At 45.1% G+C, this 22,170-nt stretch overlaps 1 protein-coding gene across 1 annotated transcript in view; it reads right to left on the bottom strand.

Moving 5' to 3' along the window:
• The window catches only part of ZDHHC9 (zDHHC palmitoyltransferase 9), a 36,568-nt gene extending 14,494 nt beyond the window's left edge, over nucleotides 1-22,074 (bottom strand). The window contains exons 1-2 of the mRNA XM_072626890.1: nucleotides 21,863-22,074; nucleotides 19,528-19,839 (exon numbers count right to left, since the gene is read on the bottom strand). Coding sequence (XP_072482991.1) covers nucleotides 19,528-19,694 — 167 coding nt within the window. The 5' untranslated portion in view covers nucleotides 19,695-19,839; nucleotides 21,863-22,074. The remainder of the gene's footprint in view (nucleotides 1-19,527; nucleotides 19,840-21,862) is intronic.
• Between the last annotated feature and the right edge of the window lie 96 nt (nucleotides 22,075-22,170).

A 22,170-nucleotide genomic window follows, 5' to 3' on the forward strand; every position in this document is an offset into this window, starting at 1 on the left:
AAGAAGAGGCCAGGGCCAAAGAAAATAGCTAACACACACACACAGCCAGTTGAGTACAAAGAGCTAGGAGTTTCTGAAGCAACTGAAAGTTAGTAAGAAAAACAGTGGGAGAAAGAAACTAGGTAAAAGTTAGTGCCACAGTCCCAAGAAGGCGATCTGAGAGGGAGGCCCATGGTACAATGGAAAGAGCACTAAATCTAGAGTCAAAAGCCCTGGATTCAAATCCTGGTTCTGCTACTTATGTGACTTTGAGCAAGTTATTTGGTTCACTGAATTTAGTCCTATCTTTCTAACTTAGTCCAAGTTCCAGGGCAAGGATTCCCTTCTAGATCTTCATCATCATCATCATCATCATCATCATCATCATCATCATCATCAAATAGTGATCAATATCTTAGGCCAGTACTGGGATTTCATTGAGGGAAGTTTCAGGACAGAGTTGAAATGACTTGCTCTTATGGGCCCAAGGTAGGACGTGACCCCTAACTTGCTGAATCAGAGGTCAACTCTTCAAATACTTGACTTCACTAACAACAGCAGTACGAATTTCCCAGAAGCTCTCCCAACCCCCCTGATGAACTCGGAGTTCTAAAGGATTGTCTTCATTTTACAGACAGAGGCATTGATGTCCAGAGAAGATGAATGACTGACCCAGGGTCCCACTGCTATAAAATGTTGGTTCCCATGGCAGATGGACCTAAACCACTAAGTAGGTTCTTCTAAAACCACTCCATTGCTGCTGCTAATCTTATACCTAATGTCACTGAGCTCCTCAAGACTTTGCCAGGGTTACTGGAGCCTTGCTCTCTTCCCAAGTGCCTAGCACTCTATACACGAGCTGCTTAATAAATGTTTTTTAAAAAATCAGTGCGGAAGGTTGGTGCTTTATTTCCTCCTCCTTTTTTAAGTCTTTGTTATCAGGGAGAGTTGGGGGAAGGGGAGTAGTTATAAATCAAGGTGATATAAGAACAATATTTTTATATATGTGTGTGGATCTCTATAAAATAAAATTCTGAAATAAAAAAATGTTGTTGACTAAAAAGCAATGCCAGAAAACAGAAGCCTCTTGGATTCAGAGTCCCAGGGTCTGGCTTTAGTTCCTATCTCTGCCAGTTCCTACCTGTGGGATCCTGAGCAAGTCACTTTCCCTGAGTCCCAGTTTTCCTATTTGAAAAATAAAGTCATGGAGCTGAGCACTTCAAGGTCCCTTCCATATATAAGCTTCTCATTCTCTAGTTCTTAAAGTGAAACATGTAGAAAAGAGTAAGAAGAAGGGCCAAAAAGGCAAGGAACAAGGTGAAAGGTGTATGGAGAAAACAACCCAGGAAGGGAAAACCTCACATGAATTCTCCATAAGCCTCATGGTGGCCAAATTCTGGAAGCAATCCACAAAACTTGGAGTCTGGATCTGAATCCCTTACTACTTCTTTTGATTCCTTCCTGGTTGCCCTGCTGCTCAGGATAGCATGCTCTGAGCACCATCCCTGTACTCCCCTCTACACATGAGGCACATACAGGACACATACACCCATCAGAGGCGCAGGTCACTAGCAAGTTCATCTTCAGCTCCTCCCTTGCCATCATCCTCCATGTCCAAAAGAAAATACCAAAATATCAAAAAGTACTGTCCATTGTACCTTTGCAGCCTGCCTGTCACCTGTACCTTCCTCTCTGCTCACACTACCATCGGACAATATCAGAACTGGGAGGCCAGTCAGTTTAAGCAAGACATGTACAAGAATCCCCCCTACAAGAGATAATGAAATGACTGTCCCTTCTCTCAGGAGGGAGGCAGAGGACTCTGGATTCAGAGTCGTGCACACACTGTCAGACCTAGTTGTTGTGTGCAGATGCTGTCAGACATGGTTGGTTGAATTTGTTTGAATTGCTTTTCTTTGTTACAAGGAAAGATTCAACGGGGGTGGGGGGGGGGGGAAAGGGAGTTTTTCAAAAGTAGTAACATCAGGGGACAGAGATCGCCCTGACAAAGCAGAGAAAAATGCCAGTTATAGCCCAGCAAGCTGAGACTGTGCAATCCAAGGGCAAGTTAAACCCTACGTACCTCAAGAGCCTCCGAGGCTAACACTGTGCTCTAGCCAAGTATGATAATTGTTGATTCTCAGAATCAACCTGAATGTCATCCACCAAAGATTGCATTGTTACGTATTTTCTCTACATAAAAAAAGCAGGAGAGTGCAGATGGGCAGGTCATATATCTGCTTTAAAACACTCTTTAGTGATTCCCTAGTGTCTATGGAGGAAGTGGTCCACACTCTTTATACTCTGGCCCAGCTGAACCAGCCTCTGCCCACCCCCAATGCACACTGTGCTCTCCTCCTTTCTCTACCTCTGCTCAGGCTCTTTCCTGTACCTAGAATGTTTTCCCTGCTTCACCTACTCATTATCACCCATCCCTTCAAAAGCCCAACTCAAATGCCACTTTCTCCATTCCCCCATTGGCAATGACGTTGGTAACAACATGTGTCTCTTGCTACTATATCCAGAGCTATTTCCACGTAGCAGGCTGATTTCAGGCTACTTTTCTCATCTGTGTCTTTCTCCTACTCCTAAAGGATGAGTAAAAAAAAAAAGAGTAAAATGAAGAGGGCAGCCAGCTAAGTGGCTCAGTGAATATGGCACTAGCAGTGGAGTCAGGATCTGGCCTAAGACACTTACTAGCTATATGACCCTGAGTCACTTAACCCCAATTGCCTCAAAAGACCCCAATCAAACAAAAGAGTTAATTGAGGTTTTGAATTTACAGCTGTTAACAAATTTTTCTTCAACCTTTCCAACCCTTGGTTTCTTGTAAAAATAATCCTTACTGACACTCAGAAGGCAACTACTGAGACTCCACTGAGATAGAAAGTTCCAGCTCTGTCTGCAGTATGACTCCTCCCTTACAGCCTTAATTTCCCCACTCCGTAAAATAGGGATAACACCGACACCTCCGTCTTCACAGGTCTGTTGTAAGACAATGTATCTAAAATGCTTTTGAACTGTACAGTTCTCCATGACTTATTATAACTGATGCTATAACTGAAGATTCCCCACTATTCCCCTCACTGGGGCTACCTCCCATAAGAGCAGACAGGGAGAACCTGATTTTTCTTCTGTGACCACCTCTTGATCATCAGATACTCAAAGGAATGAGGAAATGTTGCTGAGCAGTTTCACAAACAAGCTTTGCCACCATCCCTACCGCCAAAGAAACCCCATCATCTATCAAAAGAAAAATGAACAGCTAGCTGCAAAATTGTTCAAGATCACTAATAGAGAAAAGCACATTAAACAACACCGAGGTATCACATCATACCCGACAAGTTAGCAACGTTGAAGGGACTTTGGGAAGACAGCTATGCTAATTTCCTTCTGATCAAGCTGTTAATTAGTCCAACTGTTTTAGACAACACTTTGGAATTATAGGAGAAAAGTTAAAAATGAATGTATAAAATTGTACACATCCTTTGACCCAGTGATCCCACTACTGGGTGGATACCCCAAGGAGGTCATGAACAAAAGACCTAGTCATATAAAAACATGCATAGCAGCACTATTTGTCATAGAAAAAAAAACTAGAAACAAACTACGTGCCAATCAATGAGTAACTGGCTGAACAAAGTAGCACAGGAGTGTAACCATTACTGGGAACACAAAGAATGATGACTATGAAGAAATGCCAGAGAGGGAAGAAAGCAAAGCCAAAAGTGCCTACGATGACTAGAACCCTATAAAGGAAGGCACTATGAAAAACAAACAAAGCTCAAGATAATGACACTAGACACCATTGATACTGACTAGCTAAAAGCTCACAGCACTCCTTCCTTTTGACAAATGGTCAATGACAAAAGCATCGTTTTAGAACTCTGTGTGTTGCTTGATTGTTTTTCAAGAGTATAATTTACCACTTTAAGCTCCACTGCCATGTTGAAACAAAATTTATCAATTAAAAAGCTAGAATGCTCTCTAGTCACAGACACTCAAAGGGCCCTTAGAGATCAATTAGTTCAATGCCCTCATTTTAGAGAGAAACAAACTGTGGCTCAGAGAGGGTAATCTGCCCAGAGTCGCACAGGTAAGTGGCTAAATCAAGACCCAGGTCTCCTGACTGACACTCTAGGTATTAGGAGAGGGGAGGAGGAGGAAATAGAGAAGCAGGGGAGAATGAACCCAGAGAAGACACTGGAGGATGAGATTAGCAGTGCCCTCTCCTGCCAAGTATCCTCCTCCTATTCCCAGATCTCTCACCCTGACCCTGCCACCCATGCTGCCCTAGGTCCTCCCAGTTTGCCTCACACCTGCTCTTATAGCAGATCTTCCTTCAGGCTGTAGTGATGAGGTACAGATTCTACCCAATAAAAGATGTGCAGGCAAGATCCTTAGTTCCAGAGAAGGGGGCAGAGGGAATATCTCTTCTGGTCCATCACTGAACCAAATGATATATAAATGAAAATAAAAATATTCTGCAATAACTTCCTTCTGCTTCAGGGAAGTCAGAAGAGCTACAGATACAAGCAAAAAGGGTAACGCCAAAAAAATGCCCAGCCTTTCCAGGATTCCAACCTCTGGCCTCAAGGTCTTCTCCATGTAGTGGCCCTTGGGAATTAAGAGCTATGTGATTAGCCACTGGAGGGAGCCTATACTTCAATTAAAAAGGAAAAAAAGAGAAAGCAGAACAGGCCAACAAAGGAACAAAATGGAAACAGATGCTACCCCTGTGCCTAGGAGGAGCAGAGCTCAAATAAACCCAATTCTAACACCTGCCCACAGAGCAGACAAAAGGCTAGCTTGGGTTTGGCTTGTTCTGAGGCAGCGAGAATGGGAGTTCAGCCCACTTTCAACTCAGGCCTTCTCCTGCACCTGCTAAAACAACCCATTCCATGTAACAGCAGCCACACAACAGGCCCATCGTCTTTGTCTGTGTTCAAGGATGACGCCACTGACTGGGCAGTTATTGCAGATGAGTAGGTGTGGTTGAGAGGACAGATGTGCCCCCCCCCCAAAGCTTTTCAGCCCTACTTAAGATGAAGACCTTCTATCAGAAAATCACAGAACCTCAGGGCTAGAAGGGAACCTTAGAGTCTAGTCCACAGCTGAACAGGAATCCAGACTACCATATTCCTGACAACTGGACAAAGGCATTGGTCCTGACCTCCTGAAGCGTAAAAGGCACCGCATCTGAAACCAGAAGATCCAAGTTCAAATCTCAGCTCTAGTCCCTAACCCTGCATCACTCTGAACAAGTCATTTTCCTGCTCTGATACGAAATTTCCTCCTCTGCAAAAAAGAAGCAGTTGGACCACATTAGGCTCTAAGCTATCCCTTCCTCCCTGAACACAATGGTTTATGTCTTGTCCAGAGAGCTGGTCACACCTGCTCAAAATCATGCCATAGAAATGTTGTGAGCAGGTGTTTGGCATGCAAAGGCCTCCACAATCTCATGCCATTCGGAGCTCAGACGTTTCCTTCTGGGCACTCCACCTAGACTGCTGAATTACTCACAGTCCCTTCGAAAGTTTGCTCATGCTGTTCACTGCGAGAGGAATGACTCCCCTTACCATGTGTGGCTGTGTACACACACACACACACACACACACACACACACACACACACAAACACAAAATGAATACCTTCCAAGATTTAAAAACCCAACCCATGGCACTGCTTGGTCTTCTTCATTACTTTGTAAATCATAAAATAGGTAACATTCACAAAGTATTTTATTAAATGTGACATCCGCCTACTAGACTGCAAGGGTGGGGAGGACTGGGGTTCATGCTAAACTTTGTTATCTCTTTTGGATCCCTCTCAACTTTGCACATTGTTCTGCACACAGTAGGTATTTAACATTTGTTAAACTGAACTGAAAAATCTATTCTGGATAAGTCATCCACAATTTAATCATAATAACAGTTCCCATTTCTCTATGCTTAAAGCATTTTCCCCTCAATACCTCTGGGTAATTCAAGTATTATTAGCTCTGTAAGTGGAAACTGAGGCCCACAGAGGGGAAGAGACTGAGACTAGTCAATATTTTAACAACTGACTCACTGGGTGGATGGGAGGGATGTGCCCCTGACACCCTTAAGTTTAGTATACATTATTATCATTTTCTGTATTTCTCAAGTCTAGAGTCCAGGGGTGGGGAACACATGGGGCCTCAAGGCCGCAGGCTCCCCACACCTGGTAGACACAACAAAACAAGGTCTGATTTGTAGCTGCTGATTTCCAAGGAGAAAGCAAATGCTCACCCTGACCATTTAACAACGGGCTTTGAGCAGTTTAAGCCACTGCAGCACTCCGCGGAAAGGGCTCATTCAAGTTCACCTAACTTGAAATTGGCAGGGCTGGGTACAACTCCCCATTTCAGCTCCATTCAAATATCAAAGTCCCAATGCATGCAAGACACTATGCTCTCCAACAGGAACATAAAAACAAACTGGCAGGGGTGCTTGCCTCAAGGACAGGTGCTTACATGTAGAGAAGCACATTTGCAGAGCTCTTTTGGAGTGAGGCTAGACTATGGTTGGTGTGCCATTGGTATGGGCAATTCTCCAGATGAAGAAACTTCCTGGACAGGGAGCAGCACCTTCCTTTCAATTTATAGTCTGAGAGAATTGCCCAGAGCAGAAGTGCTCAGGAACAAGATTAAAATGTAATTTGGAAGTATTTAACAAAATAAATAAAAATACAATCAAACAGAAACAATGTTACATTTGAAAATGAAGTCAGTCGGTAGCCTGAGGTGTCTATTCTTTCTATGCTTGTGTGGCCTCTATTTCTACTTGAGTTTGAATCCCTGGACAAGTTCGCCAAGAGGGGATCAAGAAGCAGGATTTTGGGACTCCAAGATCAACTCTCTATCCACTCTACTTTTCAACTTCATTATTCAACCAAGACTGCTCTCTCCAGAGTTACTAATCATCTCTCAATTGTCAAACTTTATGGACTTCCTATCCTTCTTGACCTCTCTGTAACCTCTGACACAGTCGATCATGTGACTCTGTTTTTCTTCCTATCTGACCTCTCTTTCTCAAGTCTCCTTTGCTGGGTCTTTATTCAGGTCCCGTCCAATAACCTTAGGAGTGTCTCCTAGGGTTCTATCTTGGTTCCTCTTCTCTTCTCCCTCTATAGAGTTTTGCTTGGTGATCCAATAGCTCCCATGGATTCATTTTATCATCTCTATCATCATTCTCAAATCTACTTAACTGGCTTGAACCGCTCTCCTACCCTCCAGATCTGTTTGCCTACTGGACATCTTAGACTAGATAACCTATAAGCTTCTTAACTCAATGGGTCTAAAATTGACCTTTCCCCCTCTTCCTGTCAAGAGTACAACCAGTCTCCTAGTCATTTGGGCTCACAACACATCCCCAACTCCTCACTTGCTCAACAACCCCCTCTTCCCCCCCCCGTATCCAATGTCTTGCCAAGGTCTGTCGATTTTACCTCTGTAACATCTCCCTCATGTATCCCTTTTCTCTCTCTGCTACCACCCTGGTGCAGACCCTCATCACCTCAGGCTTAAACTATTACAATAGGCTGCTAGGTGGTCTCTCTGCCTCAAGTATCCCCACTCTAATCCATCCTCTACTTAGCTATCAAAGTAATCTTCCTAAGCATAGATTTGACCATGTCACCCCCAGTCAATGAACTCCAAAGGTCCCATGTCACTTCCAAGATCAATTACAAAATGCTTTGTTTGCCATCCAAAGCCCTTCCTCACCTGGCCCTCTCCTACCTTTCCAGTCTTCGTATACTTATTCCCCTTCAAGTACTCTGGGATCCAGTGACAATGACCTTCTGGCTGTTCCTCTGACAAGTCTTTCCATCTTCTGATTCCATGCATTTTCACTGTCTGTACCTCATGTCTGAATTCACCCCTTCCTCATCTCGACACCTCCTAACATCAATGGCTTCCTTCAAGTCATGGCTAAAATCCCACCTTCTGCTACAAGCCTACTAGTGCCTTCCTTCTGTGGATTATCTCCAAGTTATTCTGTTTATTTCTTTTTTTTTCTTTTCTATTTTGGTGAGGCAGTTGGGGTTAAGTGACTTGCCTAAGGTCCTACTGCTAATAAGTGTCAAGTGTCTGAGGGTAAGATTTGAAATCAGGTCCTCCTGACTCCAGGGCCAGTACTCTATTCACTGTACCACCGAGCTGTCCCAATTCTGCTTATTTCTTGTTTGTACATGGTGGTTTGCATGTTGCCACACACCTTGCCCCACACACACACACATTAAAATGCTCTGTGAGAGCAGGAACTATCTTCTCCCTTTCTTTATATCCCCAATGTTTAGCAGAGTGTCTGGCACATAATAAGTGCTTAATAATACTTGTTGACTGATTGACTAAGCCATACTATCTCTCAACAGAAGGGAGAAAGTACCAAAAACCAAGGGCATAAGGTAACTCCTAGGTTGAACCTTAAAGGAAGCTAAAAATTCTCCGAGGCCAAGGTGAGGAGAAGATGACAAGCACAGAAGCTAGAATGGTCAAAGGCACATGGAGATGTCAGATGAATGGCCAAGATCAGGGAACAGCCAGCAGGCTCGTATGTGCCACAGCAGAGGAATAATGACCAATTGAGGGTTCCTTCCACTTCACCACCCAAGCTGGCTGCATTTCCAATCTATTCCACCCTGGAAGAGTGATGTGGTCCATGAGCTTCGATTGTCTTTTGAGATTTAGAGTACTATGGAGCTACCTCTCCTCCCCACTGTAACAAGTTCCAATTCATCAATCCCTTTTCCTGATAGCACACAGCAACCTTGTCCCCCAACGACTTTGTGTCCCTGGCTGATGCATGTTGCTGAATATCACTGTGCTCCCTGCCTGGAATCAATTCCCTTCTGTTTTGCCATAAAATGTCTGCCTCAGTGCACTGCTTTTATACATCCTCCATGGAGTGCCAACACTGGAATTCAGCATTTCTCAGCTGGTGCCCTCCAGCTGTATTACTAACAGCAAGATCTCTCATTTCTGCAGCCCCTGAAGGTTTAAGCACAAAGTCCTTTCCTCAAAATACCTGTATGAAGTCCACAGTACAAGTACCATCGGCTTCATTTTACAGATGAAAAAATTCAGGGCCAGATTGGTGCAGGAAATAGTACCAGAGTTTAGATCAAAACAGACCTCCTAATGAATCCTTAGTCCAGTATTCCTTCCCACTGGGCCACTGCCCCTTTGGGAAATCTGACCTATCCTCATCACTGAAAGGTCAATAAGGACTCTGAGAAGAAAGGATGGAAGTGCTAAGAAACCTGAAGGATCCTCTTTCCCAACCTGGCCTTCTCTCTCCCCACGGCTTTGCCAGATTTATATGAGCAGTTTTCTCCCTCACCAAAGGTGAATAGACTGCCTGAGGACATCAAATTCCCCCATCACCGACAAATCTTTAAATGGAGGTTGGATACCCATTTATCGATGATGGTGTAGAAGGGATTACTGTTCAGTTAGGAGCTCAGAGATTCTGTATTCTCTGACCCACCATTACCTCTCCCTTCTATGACCTTTATTTTTTTCATTTATATATATTGTTCCCACCCAAGCTAAAGTATGGTTTTAAAGAAAATCCCTTTAAATAAAACTATGGAGAAAAATCAAGTTTCTAAGAGTTTTCCCCTATAGTGGACATCAGACCTTTTGACTGGAAAAAATCAAAAGTCCTCTACTTCTGCCTAAATAACAGAATCTGGCAGTTGATTCTATACTATTTCAGATTGATTCAAGTACTTGCTGACCAGTCTTTCATAAGGCCCACAAATACAGTGCATCTGGAGGTTTTTAAGTCACTTCCTGCACATCTGGATCTACCAAAAAGCTGAGTTCATACTTGGCATTCCACACTGTAGCCTAAAGCCACGTTCTAGATTCCAGGAACACTCTTTTGATGAAGTCAAGCAGCCCTCTGCCTCAAATGCTTTGACTGGGCCCTTGCCAAGGCCAGAGAGGCTTCCTTCACTCTTGAAGACAGTTATGAACATTGGCTTCTTTGAAATCCCTGAGCTATCATCTCACTATCTCACATGAGAAATGCAAGCAGCTTCTAGCATCCATTGCTTAAACATCTTAGCAGGCTGGAAAGCGGGGAGGGGTGCTTCTCTGTTCTTTGTGACAGGTTTAGACAAAAATCAAGTCTCTGCACACAGAGGGCTGTAAAGGACCTTAGAAGGCACCTGCTCCTCCCATCCAATTCAGGAATATCTTCTAATGCATCCTTGAAATCAATGGATTTCAATCCAAGTAAATCCAAATCAATGGATTTCAATCCAAGTAAACAAGCATCTATTAAATACCTACTATATGCAAGGTAATAAAGCTATATACTGGAGGCATTTCCAGTGAAGGAGATGGAACCCAGTCCTTCACAAGGCAGCTCGATTAGCTGTTGTCCGGTTCAACTGTTAGAAAGTTCTTCCTTATTTTGGGAATAAAGGCAATGTCTTCCTCATCTTTGTAGGACCTCAGCCTCAAAATGATGTAAAGTGCATTTCACACAGGGCAGGGTAGGAAGTAGGGGTTGATGAGCCAGCCCCCTAAGGTAGTACAAGCTAAAAATATTTTAAAAACCCGAATGATAGCTCCATAATACACTGCATAACATTGGAGGGGAGGGCAGTTTGTCCTGAGGTGAGCTTCGCATAAGACTTCAGGCTACCTTTAGCATAGATCTACTAGACAGAATCCTGGACTGCTCGAAGCCCAAACATAAACAGACCACAAGTCTGGGATCTTGTTTCTCTACCTTTTATGATGAGGTTAAAGCGTTTACTCCTCTTCCATGTCACCACTTACTAATGCCAAGTGGCCTTCAGGGACTCAGACCTTCCTTGTTAGTTCAGCTATGTCAAGGTCCCCTCCACTGATGTATTCTCCTCCACTCCCTCACTGTGAGCTATTCAAGATGGTGCTGAGTGCTCCTCCCAAGCTAGAAATGCTTCAGGTCCACACTGGCAAAGTGTGGGCTGACTGTGCATCTGATGCTCAAGGATGGGCCTAGTCACATGCAGAGAGAGAGGCTCATCCTCAGAGGGCTGGCCAGACTGCCACTGATGTGGGCCACAGCAACTCCTAAAGACCCCCTACTCAGATGGAGAAGGGTTCTGATCTGAGGCAGGGGAGGGAATTCTTACAGAGGAAAGCACAAACCCATGAAATCAGTTTTGTCTGTCTAGCCCTGTATCTCCTTAGACTCGGCAACCCAAGCTAGATGGAGTAAGCATCTGTCCATCTGTCATTCGTCAGTCAGCCCGAGGAGTGATGATGTGGGCCATTCACTGCGATCCTCATCAAACCAGTCCTATGGGGGAGAACTAGCAGTGCTCACAGAGTGAGAGTGCCTGCTAACCCCAAGGGTTATCCCCTCACTAATAACAGCATTTCCAGCTACACCTTCCTCTTCTGACTGGGATATCTAGAATGTCATGACAGCCTTTGTGCAAAGTTAGTTCTCATACCATTGCTTTGGGCACCTGTAGTGTGTCAGCTCTCAGTCAGACCAACATTTAATACAACATTAGCTATAGGAGTCCAAATCTCCTTAAGGTCCCATAGTAAAAATAAGAGGTAGGGGATAGGAACAGAATCTGGGATTTTATTGACAAAGAGAATTCATAAATCAGGAAACTTCCTCTACCAATGCAAATTGGCATCTCCTCTGCAACTGGTAGTCTTGCAGAGGTGCCTAGGGCAGGGCTTCTTAAACATTTTCTACTGTGACCCTTTTTGGTCTAAACACAGTTTAAGAAGCACTGAGGAGTTAAGAGGCTTACTCGTCCTGGGTCATGCAACCAGCATATCAGTGGCAGAACTTGAACCTAGGTCTTCAAAGGCTCCAAAGTCCAGCTCCCTCTCCACTAGACCATAGTGTCTAGAGGAATAGATGAGGGAGTGGAGCCAAGATGGCAGATTAGAGGCAATCCAGCTGAATTCTCTCAACATTCTCCTCCAAATAGCTTTAAAATAAAACCTAAAGTCAGATTCTGGAGCAGCAGAGGCAACACAAGATCAGGGTGAGATATTTTTCGAGCTTAAGAAAACTTAAGAAGTCAGCAGGAGAAGTTTGTGACACCAGGGTGGAGGCCTGTCCAGAGCCCACACATACAGCTGCATCGACAGTGTCCACAGCAGCAGTTTGGGAGCTCTCAGCCCAGAAGAGGTAAGGTACTCAGATAACTGGTCAGAAGGAGATTGCAGGGGACCCCTTTAATGGCACTGGGTACAGCAGACAATGATTGGCAACTCTATTTCCCATAGACAGCTTTGGCTCATAGTTTGAGAGCAGAGAAGTTCTGGGGGTTGTCACAGGAGATCAGCGGCCCTGGTCACCAACTCCAAAAATTTGCTGACCCCCAGAACTAGCCCTGAAATCAGCAGCACAAAAAGGCTGAAGCTTGGCACAGTGCTTTCCCATCCCTCAGGAGAGCAGAGCCCAACTTCAACATAAAGTTTAAAGTCAAGAAATCAGCTGGAAAAATGAGCAAACAATAAAAAAAAAAAGAATTTGACCATAAAAGCTACTACAGTGGCAAGAAAGACCGAGACAAAAATCAGAAGAAGACAACAATGTGCAAACAGCTGCAAATAAATCCTCAAAAATGCTAACTGGACCCAAACCCAACAATAATTCCTAGAAGACTTAAAGAAAGGGATGAGAATAATAGAGGAAAATTTGAGAAAAGCAATGAGTGATGCAAGAAAATTATGAAAAGAGAATTAACTTGGTCAAAGAGGCACAAAAAATACCACAGAAAATAATACCTTAAAAAACAGAATTGACCTACTGGTAAAAGTACAATAATTCACTGAATAAAAGCACTCCTTAAAACAGAATCAAAAAAATGGACAAAGAGGTACAAAAGCTCACTAAAGAAAATTCCTTAAAAATTAGAATTGGGCAAGTAAAAGCTAATGACTCCATGAGACATCAAGAAACAAGAAAACAAAGTCAGAAGAATGAAAACAATAGGAGAAAAATTTGAAATCTCTCACTGGAAAAACAACTGGTCTGGAAAACAGATGAAGAGATAACTTAAGAATTATTGGACTACCTGAAAGCCATGATCAAAGAAAGAATAGACATCATATTTATCAAATTATCTAGGAAAACTACCTCAATATATCTTAGACCCAGAGGATGAAACAGAAATTGAAAGAATCCACCCACTGATCAACCTCGTGAAAGAGAAAAATGAAAATTTCTAGGAATATTATAGCCAAATTCCAGAACTCTCAAGTCAAAGAGAAAATACTTCAAGTAGCCAGAAAGAAACAATTCCAGTATTGTGGAGCCAGTCAAGGACACACAAGATTTAACAGCTTCCACATTAAAAGAACAGAGGGCTTGGAATGATATTCCTAGAAGGCAAAAGAGCTAGGATTACAACCAAGAATAACCTGCCTAGCAAAACTGAATATAATCCTTCAAGAGAAAAAAATGGATATTTAAGGAAACTGAGCACTTTCAAGAATTTATGATGAAAAGACCAGAGCTCAATAGAAAATCTGACAAACAGAAAACTCAAGAGAAGCATAAAAAGGTAAACATGAAAGAGTAATCATAAGGGTCTCAATAAAGTTAAACTGTTTACACTCTTATATGGGAAGATGATATATGTAACTCCTAAGAACTTTATCAGACAGTTTTCAGGGGGGAAAACAATCACAGCTACAGTCATGAAAAAATGCTCTAAATCACTATTGACTAGAAAAAGGCAAATTAAGAAAATTCATCTCACAGGTATCAGAAATGACAAATGCTAAATAGGATGAAAGAAAAATAGGGACACTAATGTTGGAGTAGTGAACTGGTTTAATCATTCTGGACAACAATTTGGAACTAGGTCCAAAGGGCTATGAAACCATGCATGCTCTAAGACCCAGCAATACAACTACTAAGTCTGTATCCCATAGCAATCAAAGAAAAAGGAAAAGGTCCTATGCATACAAAAATATTTATAGTTGCTCTTTTTGTGGTGGCAAAGAATTGAAAATCTAGAGGATGCTCATCAACTTGGGAATGGCTGAACAAGTTGTGACATAAGATTGTGATAGAGTACTATTGTGGCAAGGAGGGTGGCTCCTGAAAAACATGGCAAGATCTATATGAACTGATGCAAAGTGAAATGAGAAGAACCAGGAGATCATTGTACACAGGAACAGCAGTGTTGTAATGATGATTAGCTTTGAAAAACTTGGCTGCTCTGATCAATACAATGATCTAGGACAATTCCAAAAGACTCATGATGAAAAAATACTATCCACTTTCCAAGAGAGAACTGATGAACTCTGAAGGCAAATTTGAAGTGTAATTTTTCTCATTTTCTTTTTCTTGCTTTTTTGAAATATGGCTAATATGGAAATGTTTTGCATGAACGTGTATAACTGATGTATTATTTGCCTTCTTGTGGTGGGGAGGAAGTGGGAGGGAGGAGGAAGAATCCAAGAGGAGGAAGAAGAAGGAATGTTTCAAGGGACCCAGATTTCCTTGGTAGGAAACTTCATTTACCAATGCAGATGACAGACCTCCCCTTCACTATAAAAGACAGCCTTGATGAATTTCCAGGAGGGGCTGAGGCTCTAGTGACTGAGACAAGTAGGCACACCCTCTGTCACCCTCTGGGTTGATGCTCCAAAGTGTTCCAGTTTGGTAGAGCCTGCCAGTTTGTACTCCACTGACAGAACCCACAAGAATCTAGAGCTACCTCACGGCCATGGAAAACTTGAGTAGAAGGATAATAAAGCATCTGATGTTCATATGGTGCTATAAGATTTGTAAAGTATTATCATATATGTTATATTATCTGATCTACAATAGTTCTTCCAGTCATACAGATAATATGGAGCCCATTTTATAGATGAGAACAAGAACTTAGAAGAGTAAAGTAACTCCTCCAAGGCAACCCAGCATCAGGATGAAGCCAGGACTTGAAGCCAGGTCCTCTGCTTCAAGTACAACACTCTCCCCACTAAGACCTACCATAATATCCATCAGAAAAATCTAGTCTCCACCATGTGCTGAGCCATGCTTCTGGGCACTGGGGAAACCATAGCAACATATTCTAATCTCTGGCCTGGAAGAGATTACCATGTAGTAGCAGAAACAAGATCTGAAAAACTGAATAAAATAGATCCCAGAGCAGTATGAGTGGTCCAGACTGTTAAGTTAGGTGACCTCAAAGGAAGGTGTTTTCATCATAGGCTGGATAGTTCCTGAACAGCTGGGTGAGGCAGAGGGATGGGCCCTGGACAAGGATTTGGAAAAAGAAGGGAGTGTCTCACTCCTCAATCAGTGGGGCACAAACCAGCACTGGGCTGAGCACTGGGTGCTCTCTAAGACTACAATTCACCAACTTCCTCAGCATCACTGTTAGCAGTGCTCAAAGATGACACCCTAACATCTATGTTCAGAGTGCTTCATTGAGGGTATACTGAAATGTCAGCTGTTATGTAGATCTGCCACCACAGGGGCAGAGGTATGGCTAATAGCAGTGGAAATGCTTCTCTTTCAGGGAGAAGTACACATGGTCATTAATGCTTCTTAATAAATTTGTGGAGTTTTCAAGTATCCAATTATCTAAACCCAAATCCAATAGGAAAACTGTCCCAGATGACAGTTCTTTTCCCAGGGACTTGACATTCATGTAGTAGAAACAGCACAGTACTGGTATCAGGAGACTTGGGTTCTATTCTGTTATACCAGAAGTGTGATCTTGGCCAAGTCACTTTCCTTATCTAGGCCTCAGTTTCTTCTTCTGTAAAATAAGGGGGTTGGATCTAAGGTCCTCCCAGCCCTAATATTCTAAGAGAAGAGTATTATATGGTAGAAAGACTACTAAATTTGGACTCATTAGATGAAAGAGTCCCTTCCCCTCTCTGGCCCCATTTCTACCTCTCTGAAAGAAGAGCTGGACCAGACAATCTGTAAGGCCAGCTCTAAATCCTAAAAGGTTGGATGTACCTAAATGTGATGATACGGTAACTGGATGGTTCAGTCAACCCAGTCACTGTCTCTAGACTCCTTCTGACCCTGGAAGAGGTAGTTAGCGTTGTTCCGTTCAGCCCAAAGCACAGATAGAGGAGCAACAGGAAATTGATTCAAAGAGGCAGATTTAGGTTCCACATAAAGAAAATCTCCCTACCCACTAGTGCTATTGAAAAATGACAGGGCTGTCTCAGGAGGTGGTGGATTCCTTCTTATTGGGGGTCTTTCAGTGAAGGCTGGATTACTTATTAAAGATGTTATAGGGGAGAGTCTTGTTAAGATATAGATTAGGCTAGCAAAGTCCCTTCCAACTCAGATTCTGCGATCTGGGATGGCAGTTGTGTGTTTTTATAGTACATTAATACCAAATCTAGTCTGGGCAGAGACAAACAAGAAAGATTCTTGTGTATTCAAAGTTAGAATTGTACACTCATACACACAGGTTTCACAAACAGCTCATCTCCAAAACAGATTTGGAAATTCCCTTCTTTTAAACAGTACTAATCTTTTCACCTTTAAATTTAAAAGACTGTAGGCTCTTTTCCACACACCCTTAAAGTTCTTAAGGCAGAGAGAACAAGAGGGCATATTCAGGATATCCACCAGAAATTTCAGGATCTATTCTCAGAAAAATCCACAACCAAGGTGGCACTTTTGAAGCTGGCCCTATCATGGCCAAGCAGCCATGTGGAGTGGTCTGGTCCATATGGACTGACACACAGCTGAGATAGTGTCACTCAAGCCTTTTGCAGTCTCCCTTCAAAAGCCACCAAGGGCAGAGGACTATGGTTAAACTTAGACTCCATAATGCTGAGAGTTAAAAATGGAATATCTCATAGAATGGCGAATCCCTGTTCCTAGACAATTTGAAGGTAAGTACTGGCAGCTATCTAATGTAGATAGTTTGGATATGTTCACCAGCCTGAAGACAGGAAGAGGATCTGACAATGTCCTGTTCAGCTCTAGAATTCTACCATGCCAAGTTAGCAATAGCCTGTCCTTGAAACGCCATGGCCACCAGAATCTGAAGGAGGGGGAGAGGTGTGGGAACTCTATAGATGTAGAAAATGAGAGATCAGGGATTACATAGCACTATAGAAGGAGGCTAGAGTCAGACTTGGAGTGAGAACTCTTGGGTTCAAGTTCCAGTTCTGTCCCTTACCACTGTGAAAGGTGATGAGCCAAGAACTGGAGGGGATCTGAGATCACCTATTTTTATAAGGATGGAAACTGAGGCCTAAAGTTACCTCGCCCAAGGTTCAAGGTCACACAGCTAGTAACAGAGAAGACTTGAACTCAGATCCAGTATTTCACTTCTGAGACTCATTTTCCAATACATAAAACGGGCAAAGTGAGATTTGCTCTACCTACCTCACAGGAATATTGTGAAGAATTTTGTGAATTACTGAGTACTCTAAGCCTAGCCTACAGAAAAGCCTCAGGGAGGTCTCTAGACTTGGTTTCTGCCTGCTAGAGACTCAACTTCCCCATTCTACTTCTTAGCTGCTGTATTTACTTCCTTCCGCCTCGGGTACCAATCTCCTCTCCAAAAAAGAAAATATTGACATAGCCAGCTGGAACTCTGAAGGGTTCATACCTGGGCCCTAATCACAAAGAGATAAGGGGTGGGAGAGAATATCATCTCAGCAGACTAAAGGACTATACTCAACCTGTCTCAGTCAAAGAATAACTTTGCTAATTATATGCTTTAAGCCCTGCCCAAAGGCCTTTGGGAACCAAAGTAGGGAGGTACTCTGCAACACAGGCCAAAGTCTATGAAACTGAGACCCATGGGCTGGAGCTCTGGATTATTAGTTCACCTGACCAATCAAACCAGAGGCTCACTAGGCCCAGGACTATCAACTTATTCAGGGGCTGAAAACAGGCTCTATAAATGACTCTACCCATAAAATTTAATACAGGAAATACAGACACACACACACACACACACACACACACACAGAGAGAACAGCTGGTAATTCAGCAGGAGCCAGAAGAGTTCAGGCTCTGCTGTAACATGGAGAGAGGCAAGACAGAGACAGAACAAACAGAACTAGAGATAGAAAGAGCAAAAACAAGAAGGGAAAGAAGAGAAAATGTGAGCAGGTATATGTTTGCACACACAAGTCACCCAACTCAGTTGGAATTGGCTGCAATGCTATTACCTGAGAGGCTTTACACAGTCAGTGGGAGTAGCAGTGCAAAGGAACCTTTACAAAGGGCTCAAAGACTTCCAGTTCAGTTAGAAATGTGCCCTGATTCATCCAAAACTGTTCCCCAAGCTCAACAGTTCATCATTGACAAAAAACAAGCCAACCTCTGGATCAGTAGTTAGCAGCAAGGGGTGTCTCTACAAATGCCCTGGGGGTTCTGGAGGAAACCAGAAGTCTTGGAAGATGCAAACCCAGAAAATGAACCCAAGAGAACAGCACTCATTCTAATTATCCACAGAGATGAGCTCAAAATACCACTTGACAATGGCTGGCCCCTATCCTGGAGTTAGAGTATCATGTCTACAGCCAAAGGTTCTTGGAGGCTGCAAATGCCTCAGCACAGTCATACCAAGAGCATGGAAGGTCATCCATAATGCCCTAGATGTATCAAATCAGCTCTCACCCTGAATGAGTCCAGTACCCACTACTGCCTAAAGGAGACAAAAAAAATCTACTCTTTATGGTCTCAGATATAGATGGAATAGATGGGGGCTTCTGGAGAAAGGAGTTAATAAAGTTCCCTGTCCAAAAACCAGCTTCTCCACCTGACCGCCCTGGTGTCCAATATATCACCCTTATGGATACTTCTGTTAAGGATATTTTTCCTTGTTAAAATAAAAGTAACAACCAAGATTGCTGTAAGGATCAAATGAAGTCCTTAGCACAGTGCCTGGTACATAGTAGATATTTAATAAATGCTTATTCCATTCTATTGCAAACATCCCCATAACCCGATTAACCCACTATCAGCCATTAATGGCTTACTCCATTTTAGTTTACACTTGCCAGCTTTTCTTACTTGACAGCAAACTGGGACCTAAAGGTATGGGACACAGGATAGAGTTTGGTGTGGGGTTTCTTTTTGGGGGGGAGGGGTTGGTCTTTTGTGAGGAGGGAAGGGGCAGAGAGAAAGGACCAAGCAGGAAAGAAGAGCTAGAACTTGGGGTGGGGGTGGGGAGGATAAAACATGAGGAAAAGAGACATCTGGGAAAGGGACCAAAGGACAAGGAATGAGTTGCTGAACAAAGAGTCACCCAAGTCAAATGATACATTTCACCTACGTGCTAGGGTGAACCCAGATCTAGTACTATGGGAGCTGGCACCAGACAGGCTTAGTTGCTCGATTGGGTTTTGTTTCTCACAAAAACAAGCAGTGGAAAACAAGATCCTTCCCTTCCCCCAACCCCTACCATGGTTCCAAGATCTATTCCAAGGGCCAAAGAACACAGTTCCTACAATGAAGACCCCAGAAAAAGTGTTTTTTCCCTGCCCCAATGTTGCACTGTTACCAACTGGAATTAGGCAAGTCTGCCCTGAGGGGAACTCACTCAAAAGCAAAGAAGAGGGTGCAAGTCCCCAGGATGAGGAAGAGAGTCAAGTAGAAGATCCCCTTCTGCCGGGCCATCATGACACGTCCATCGCAGCAGAAGGTGTTCCTGCCTGGGAGCTTCTCCCACTTTCGAGTCACCTTCTTCCTCACCACCATCACAGACATGGCTGCAATACACCTCCTAAGCTTGCCTTCAGTCACAGGAGAAATGTGATTTGACTCAAGTCCAGGCTCAGAACCACAACTCTGGTGGCACTGGTGGCTGCTGCTTCTGTTGAGCCAAACATCATCAAAAATCTGACTTTCAACCCTAAGAAAAAGTGAAAAATGAAAACAAAAATGAGATAATCCCAATGCCCTTTCCCCAAAAGGCAGTACTAATAAGTGAGGGGGACGGACATAATGGTTTGCCCCTAATCTGTATCTGCCAAAAGATAGCAGGACAGTTTCAGGTGATTTGAACAGTGCCTTACAGCATGGAATCTGTAGCAAGAGCCCTGGCTTTGGAGTCAAAGGGTTCTGAGCCCAAATTTAACATCAACTTCTCTGAGTATCGGTTTCTTCATGTTCAGAATGAACATGAGGATGATACTTCTGCTAACTACCCCACAGATCTATTGCTGGGCTCAGTGGAGAATACATGTGAAAGCACTTCGGAAAATCTTTCTTAAAATGAGTTGTTATCCTTCTGTCTTCTACCTCTGTCCCCAATTACTGATGATCATAAGGAATCATAGCTTCATTTTACAGATGACAAAACTGAGGCCTGGAGGTTAAATGACTTGGCCAGATCACACAAGAAATTGGTTGTAAAGTGAGCACTAGGCACTGGGTTTCCCCGTTCCCAGGTGTTTGCTCTTTCCACCCAATCTTGTTATTTTCGAACCATCTATACAAAGCCTGGGAGAAAATACTAGAGAGTTTGTCCTTCAAGGGACCAAGATCCTGTTCTTTCACCTTCTTTCTATTTACTACACAAACATGACTCACTTGAGGGGATAAGTCACTCTCTGGCATGGATAGGAATTTCTGGACACGGCCACATGATGCATACACAATGTATTTGCACAAACCAGATTTGCCCTAACCAAACATTGTCTAAGCTCCCTCTGGGTCCCAGAAACTGAGAGTCTTGATGGTTCTTATGGGATCTGAATGAAACCACGTTCCTGAAGAAGGACCTCTAGGTAGAGGGCACTGACTCACTAAGGTGGGAGAGAGAGGGTGGGGGAGGGCTTGGAGGTAGGAAGGAGCAAAGATGGCAGCAGCAGCAGCAGCAGCAGCTGCTACGAAATGGGCAAGGTGCTATGTGGGACAGTCGGGAGTGGCCCATCTCGATTCCCTGGGGCCTAAGCGCGCTCCCGAGCCGAACCTCCCCCCCTCCAACATCACCACCCTCTCCTCCCGGCCCACCCTCGGCAGCCCAGCCCGCCCCTCGGAGGTACCGAGCATCGCAGCCGCCGCCGCCACCCCCGCCACATGCTGGGAAGAGGAGAGGGAGGGAGCCAGGGAAGGAGCCAGGGAGAGCGGGCGGCGGGCGGGAAGGCTGCCGAGGAGAAACAACCCACAGGAGGCCGCCGCCTCCGCTGCCGCCGCCGCGGGGCTGGCCCCGCTCCAGCAGGCGCTCACAGCTCCAGGCCATGGTCGAAGGGGCGATGCCCTAGGGTACAGGGGGGCAGCAAGGGGGAGACGGGCTGCGCTGTACCGGCGGGGAACAGGGACACCACGGGGAAGCAAGAGGCTGCCCAGTGGCGTCGAGCAGAACAAAGCTCCGAAGCCCGAGGAGAAGAAATGGACAGCGAGCGGCGGCCGCCCGCCCCGAGGCCCAGCCGCCTCCGGCGCGAGCGCCCTCCTCCCGCACCCCGCACCCCGCACCCCCACCCGCAAGAGCGCCCCCTCGAGTGAGAGACGAGGCGAGGAGGGGACGCCCCCCAAACTGCGCGCGCGCACACCACTGAGCCCGCGTAGCCCCCCACCCGCCCCTCCTGCCAGCCGGCTGGCGCGCGGACACACACACGCGCGCGCACACATATACATGCACATACATACACACGCACATATACACACACATACACACACATAACCCGTGCGCCCCGGGAAGCCCCACCACGTGCCGCCACGGCCACGGCCACAGTCACAGCCACAGCCCCCCAGCGGGTCAGGTCCCGGGCTCCGCGGAGCCGCTGCCGAGCATCCGGGACAGGCTGTCCCCAAGCCGGCCAGCCGACCGACCGGCCAGCCCGCTCAGAGTGGGGGGGGAGGGAGGGAAGGAGGGAGCGGGAAGCATCGGTACCGCGGGAGCCAGCCACAGCCAAGCACGACCCCCTGCTTACCTGGCGACCGGGACTGCGGTGGGAAAGGTGGCGTTCTCCTCCGGGAGGGAGCGAACGATCTCAGCAGCAGGCAGGGGGATAGGTGGTGGCTCCTCCGCCCCGCCCCGAGCCCCGGGCTGCCGCCGCCTCCGCCTCCGCCTCCTCCTCCTCCGGGAGGGGGCCGGGGGGGAGGGGGGGGATGGACCTTTGCCGTCGGGAGCCACGGCCAGCTGCGGCAGCAGTCCACCGCTGGAGGAATGGAAAGCTCCTCACGTCAGCCGGCAGCTCCAGCGGCTGCCCGCCTGCCATTGGCCGGCCCCCTCTGGGCG

The sequence above is a fragment of the Notamacropus eugenii genome, chromosome X (assembly GCF_028372415.1).
Source record: "Notamacropus eugenii isolate mMacEug1 chromosome X, mMacEug1.pri_v2, whole genome shotgun sequence".
In the NCBI taxonomy this organism is placed as follows: domain Eukaryota; kingdom Metazoa; phylum Chordata; class Mammalia; order Diprotodontia; family Macropodidae; genus Notamacropus; species Notamacropus eugenii.